The sequence below is a fragment of the Sorex araneus genome, chromosome 1 (genome assembly GCF_027595985.1).
Source record: "Sorex araneus isolate mSorAra2 chromosome 1, mSorAra2.pri, whole genome shotgun sequence".
In the NCBI taxonomy this organism is placed as follows: domain Eukaryota; kingdom Metazoa; phylum Chordata; class Mammalia; order Eulipotyphla; family Soricidae; genus Sorex; species Sorex araneus.
This window is the reverse complement of record NC_073302.1, coordinates 293,947,233-293,953,296: the sequence shown is the minus strand read 5'-3', so window position 1 is coordinate 293,953,296 and position 6,064 is coordinate 293,947,233. Positions and strand designations below refer to the sequence as shown.

Genomic DNA, 6,064 nt, shown 5'->3' with positions numbered 1-6,064 from the left:
ACCGGCTTCTCCCGCCCGGCCCGCCCCCGGCGCCAGCTCTTCGCGCCGTCTGTGGCTCCCGGGATGTGCCCGACACTGGCTGCAGGAGCCCCCGCTGCGACCCAAGTCACGCCGTTAGGATACTATAAATACATTTATTTTCCGCCTTACGCAGCTTGGGCTTCGATGCTCGCAGGTCGGGTCGGCCGCGGGGACCCGGCCCCAGCGCGCTCCACGGGTGGGCTCGGCGGGGCGGGGGTCGCGGCCGAGAAGACGGGCGTGCACACGGCCGGGGCGGCGCAGGCGAGACGTGCAGAGCCCTCGGTGGGAACAGAGACTTAGAGAGATGGGTTTGTGCAGCGTCCCTCAAGTTGAAACGAAGCTCCGATTGATTCACGAGGCTGGTTTGACTCGGTTATCCTGCTAGGGAATGACTTAGGACAAGGCGTGTTTGGGTTCGAATCAGCCCTTAGGGCCAGAGCGATTAGCATAGCAGGTGGGACGGCTGCTTTGCACCCTGACGACCCGGTTTCTAGCCCTGGCACTATAGGATATAGTGTAGTCCCGTTGTTCATCGATTTGCTCAAGTGGGCACCAGTAATGTGTCTCCATTGTGAGACTTCTTGTTACTGTTATCAGCTTATCCAATACCCCACGGGGAGCTTGCCAGGCTCTGCCCTGGGTGCGGGCGAGATACTCTCGGTGGGTTGCCAGGCTTTCCAAGAGGGACGGAGGAATGGAACCCGGGTCGGCAGTGTGCGAAGCAGACGCCGTACCCACTGTGGTATTGCTCCAGTCAACACACACACACACACACACACACACACACACACATATGTACCCTCCCCCACCCCCGAGCTCACCAACAGTGATCCCTGAGTGCAGGTCTATGAGTAAGGCCTGAGCACCTCTCCATGTGCCAGCCCCCAAGTCGGGGGTGAGGGGTGGGAAAAAGTCTGTAGCAAAATCATTTTCATACCTAAACACATCATTGATCATAGCCATGTTTACTTGATCTAGCTATAATTTTCTTTCTGTAGGAATAATAACCCTGAGAGTGCTGGGACATTTGGTCTTTGTTCTTTGCATTGCCTCCATATGTACAGAAATTCCAATAAATTGTGCCTTTCACTGAGATTAATTGCCCACCCCAATGCACTGTGTACTTGTTGAGGCCAGGAACGATTTTCTTGCTTATATCTCCACCCTAACACTTGACAGCGATCCCATAAATATTATGCCCAGGACCTCTTCTTGGCCTCCAGGCTCAAGCGCTTTGCCACCAGATGAACTTCCGCAAAAAATCGGGAAAAATGGTGGTTGGACCTTACAAGCCAAATAAATTTGTGCTGTGGGAGGAACTGGGTTACTCTAAGATTCATCTGTGGAAACCCTAACCCCCAAAACCAAAGCCTCAGAGGGGGCGACAGCACTAAATGCCTTAAAAGGGGGCCACCAGGGTAGATCTGCAATCAGTCCGACTTGTGCCCTTTTAAAGAGGAGCTGTCGGTAGAGACACGGGGGACGCAGAAGATGAGCAGACAGACAAACATCTGCAAGCCCCGAAGAGCTCAGGAAAAGGCCAGGCTGTCATGATCCCCAGGCCCTAGTTAAATTACCGGAACATGTCTTCCTGTTCCAACACCACCCATCTGGTATTTCATTCTGAGAGCCTGAGTAAAAGTGACATTCCGTGTTAGTGTCCCCACTAGTCGGAATGGATGAGCACAAATGAGGCGCCCCCCATCTTCTTGGTTCTGCGCTCGGTTGTTTCATGGGGGACTCAGTAATGGTGCCTAGGTCTGTTTGTAGAATGAATGACACCAGGGACATGCTCTGGGTAACACAGGCACAGAGCGAGATGGTGCCCAGTGCCCCACTGCCTACTCCCCTGCAGTATCCAGAACAAAAGATGGGAAGTATGAGAGCTGTGGTGCCAGTGTGGCCCAATAGCAGACCACAGTCCAGGCAAAGGCACCATTGGGACACAGTAAAGGCAACCAAGTCTATGTGGACTGGAGTAGTTCACAGCCACTGCAATGTTATCTTGAGCAGAAACTACTCTTCCACAGGCACAGCAACTAGGGGATATCCTTCAGATACTCTAAGCACTTATCCATCTTAGAATAGATGATATAATTCAAGAATATAGAATATATAATTCAAGACTATAGACAGCTCTTTTGGAGTAATAGTTATAGCAGGCACTTAAATAGCCATTCTTGTCTAAAAAGCACAGTTGGAAACACAACGTGGATTAAACATATTCTCCAAAACAGCATAAGATACTGTTGAGGAAATAATCACAGAAAATTCATCTGAATTAGTGCAAAGCCAGTATCTGAACCTTCATGGCTATTATATGGTGAAGCCTGGTAGAAGCTGACCATGAAATTAACCATCAGGACTGTTTCTGACGGTCCTGACATCTAATTAATCTTGAAGACAGGTATGATGTGATTCGCTCAGTTTCTGGAAAAGCAGACTGATTCTTAAATATCAGTGTGCTTTTGTAGCTTCCAGACTGATATACCAAGTTATTAATCACACTTATCAAGATGACTGTAAAATCTGATTGTGGTCAGTGAACAGCTTGTGTCCACTCGTTCTCCTTTGCTAGGTGTCTCTGTATTCTTCAGCTTCCTAATGCTACAACTATCTACTTCTGTCTCAGCTTTCCTGGCCTCTTCTCTGACAAACTGAATTCAATTCATTGCTGATTGTCAACCATGTTCAGCCTACAATAAGGACTACTTCATTGGTTCAGGTTAGTGTAAGAACTGCCTACATATGGGACGGAGAGATAGTATAGCAGGTAGGCACTTGCCTTGCATGTGGCTGACCTAGGTTCAATCCCTGGCACCACATACTGTCCCCTGAGCCCCACCAGGAGTGACCCGAGTGCAGATCCAGGAGGAAGTCCTGAACACTGCTGAGTGTGACCCAAATATAAAATTCAAAAGGGAGGAGAAAAAAGAATTTTCTACTTCCTATTATAAAGTCTTACAGGAATCAATAGTTAAAATCATAATATAAATTTTTTTCTTGATTATAAAAGTCTTAGGTGTGATGATTTAATAATAATCTACTTAGGCAGAACTGATCAACTGTATTCAAACAACATGCGCAAAAGGGAATCATAAAGGTACCTCCTACCTAAAACAAAAGTCCAAAACATTCACATGATTAAAAGTAGAAAACAAAACTTTATTTGATGAAAACTTCTTAAAAGTTTCAGTATGAAGTAACAAAATCAACAACCTACAAATCGGTCAATCCTTCGCATTCCAAGCAAAATACTGTCTTCAGGAAAAAAAGACCATTTCATTATATATTTCTCCTTCTATAGGCTAGGCATGTCTGAATGGAGATGGATATAAAATTCAAAGAGAATAAAATGAAAATATTTAAAAAATAAAAATCTGAACCCTCTGCTTGAGGTGTATTGAGGTACACTCACCACCATACCCAGCACCTGGTAATCATCAAGTTAATGACTGAAGTCTCAGAAAAAGATCCTGAAATGAAAGAACAAGAGATCCTGGTTGTCTGCAAATCACAGAGAGAAGAAAAATGGATGGTTACTAGTGAAGTGTTCACTCTAGCTCACCATCTACACAAAAAAACAGCTCAGGGTCTTATGTGGGAGAGTGACCCTCTGGGAGAAATTCCTAACACATCTTTCATGCTGTTATCAACACAGAACCTGCTATTGAAGGTCATCACATAGCTGAGGATCTCATCAGAATACCTGGCGTACAGAAACGTGTTCTTTCACTCTAAAACCAAGGTCCATTCTGAACTTGACAAGCCTTTGAAGTCCTAAAGTTCTTGCCAATATCTGACTGTACCATACCAAGTCAAGAAAACCAAGAATAGCTTTAATCATGCTCCAAAATCACCCATCTGCACAGTGGAAAAGATCAGCTTCTGGAGCCTTTCTCTTCTGCCTCTTTATTAAGGATCCTGAGAGACTTAAGCAGGACACAGTGAGGCTGGCGAGAAACTGCCGCAAGTGAAACAATGAGTAGACTAGCTAAACAATTTCAAATGAGCTTTCACCATGAGAGAAAATGAGAACTCAACGGCCCCATCCATTTTCTGAAAAGGGCCGAGGGTGCTTTAATACATCTTGAGCTTACAAATGAAATCTAGGCAACAAGTGGGAATAGAGCCGTAGGAAATCATGCTGAAGGATTCCAAATTGCAATCTAGTAAATGAAATTGTGTTCGACTGATCTGTCATTTACTGGGGTTTGTGAAATTGTCCAGAATATCTACATACTCTAAACTTTAAAAGGACGATAATCTGTGCTTATCTGCTCACATATGTGCAGTCACATCACCGTCACCCTATACAAGCTTATTTACCGGAGAACTACAAGGTTATGTTTCGTCCCACATGATCTGTTCCTACTGAAGGTAGCCTCAGTCAACTCGCCTACTGTCTTAGCACGGTCCAGGCTCGAACCGTTGTGGACATGACAACGGTTACTCAGTAGCAGCAAGTCTGTCATCTGGCCAGCAGCCGACAGGCTCAGTCATTGCCCTCATAATCGCTGTAGCCCTGGTAAGCACTGTTCCTCCGCTCATGGATGCTGGACATCTTCCTCCACGCCGAGTCCTGATGGAAACTCGCGCTGAAAGAGCGGCCCAGCCGCCCGTGCGGCTTCTTGGAGATGTTGTCTTCACTCTCCGACTTGGCCATGCCCTGGCTGTGTGTGGGAGTTTGTGACTCTGCTCTGATGGTTCCAAATGGGAAATTCCAAAGGCCAAACCGCTGCCAGTGAAGTTTCTGGAAGGCTATGATACAATGCAAATTTCCGCCAACCTGACACAGGGAAAAAAAAAAAGTATGTTGGATAAAGAGAATGATGGGAAATGAGCTATACTATTAAGTAGAGTCCTTTGATTGCCTTTTTATTTCCTCCTTCACTTGCCTCAAGAGTACTTTGTGTGTGTGTGTGTATGTGTGTGTGTGTGTGTTTGTTCAAAAGAAAACACAGGCGGGGCTAGAGTGATAGCACAGCGGGTAGGGCGTTTGCCTTGCACGCGGCTGACCCAGGTTCGAATCCCAGCATCCCATATGGTCCCCTGAGCACCGCCAGGGGTAATTCCTGAGTGCATGAGCCAGGAATGACCCCTGTGCATTGCCGGGTGTGACCCAAAAAGCAAAAAAAAAAAAAAGAAAACACAGGCTTCTTTAGTATGGAAAAGAGCAAGCAAAGAAATCAGCCAAGTAAGATGCGTGTGCAAGGGAGAACACAGCTTCAAGAGCATCTCAACCCCCAGGGCTCTCGCCCCTCCCCACTGGCTGGACCCAAGACCCAGATCATTCCTCATCCTTCCCACCGGACACTCTGTATGACACGGGACCATATCAGCCAGGCGTTTACCTGGTGCACAAATGCGTATTTGACCCATGCTGGGCCAGAGCAGAAATACTGCGCCTGAGACAGACCTGCCTTGGGTTAGAACGCTTCTGTGGAAGGAGACAGCACTTGTTGGACGGGGATTTTTCAGGGACCAGATTTTTCAGGGACCAAATAACCAAGTGACCAGGTAAACACAACACAGAACGAGAAGGTTACATGGCTCCTGCTGACAGGGTGTGACCTATTTCCAGGTGTGTTAGATTCCAAACTCTACTCCCTGCCCCTTCCTGTTGAAGGTACCCCAGGACCCTTAAAATAATTTCCTCTTCCCTGCTAAGGTTTGAACTGGGTTTCCACTATTTACCACTGAGCGGATGCAGGCTAAAGGCCTTCACTTTGGTCAGTCTGGAACTCCTTTCCATGGTGATGCACTTGATGGTGTTCTTACCTTCTTTGTTTTTCGGTATTGTAGTCCCCTCTCTAAGTGCCGGATATCTAGATATTCTGGATTCTGAGTGTTTAGATCAGTCACAATATCCGCCCATCTACAGTTAAGAAGTCAAGATAAAACACAGTTTTAAGTACAAAATGCCGTCACATTGGAACTTCTCACACAAGCAATTTGCTATATACTACCAGGCAGTAATTCTCTAATGCCTGGATTGATTCTTCCACCTATAAGCTCTAATGAAGTCTTGTTAAGAAGAGTC

General features: G+C 46.4%; 1 protein-coding gene across 3 annotated transcripts in view; it reads right to left on the bottom strand.

The window, feature by feature from the left end:
• Positions 1–3,165: 3,165 nt before the first annotated feature.
• The window catches only part of BIVM (basic, immunoglobulin-like variable motif containing), a 31,097-nt gene continuing 28,198 nt past the window's right edge, over positions 3,166–6,064 (bottom strand). For all 3 annotated transcript variants that reach the window (XM_055124154.1, XM_055124155.1, XM_055124153.1), the window contains exons 9-10: positions 5,803–5,899; positions 3,166–4,810 (exon numbers count right to left, since the gene is read on the bottom strand). In XM_055124154.1, coding sequence (XP_054980129.1) covers positions 4,517–4,810; positions 5,803–5,899 — 391 coding nt within the window. In that variant the 3' untranslated portion in view covers positions 3,166–4,516. The remainder of the gene's footprint in view (positions 4,811–5,802; positions 5,900–6,064) is intronic.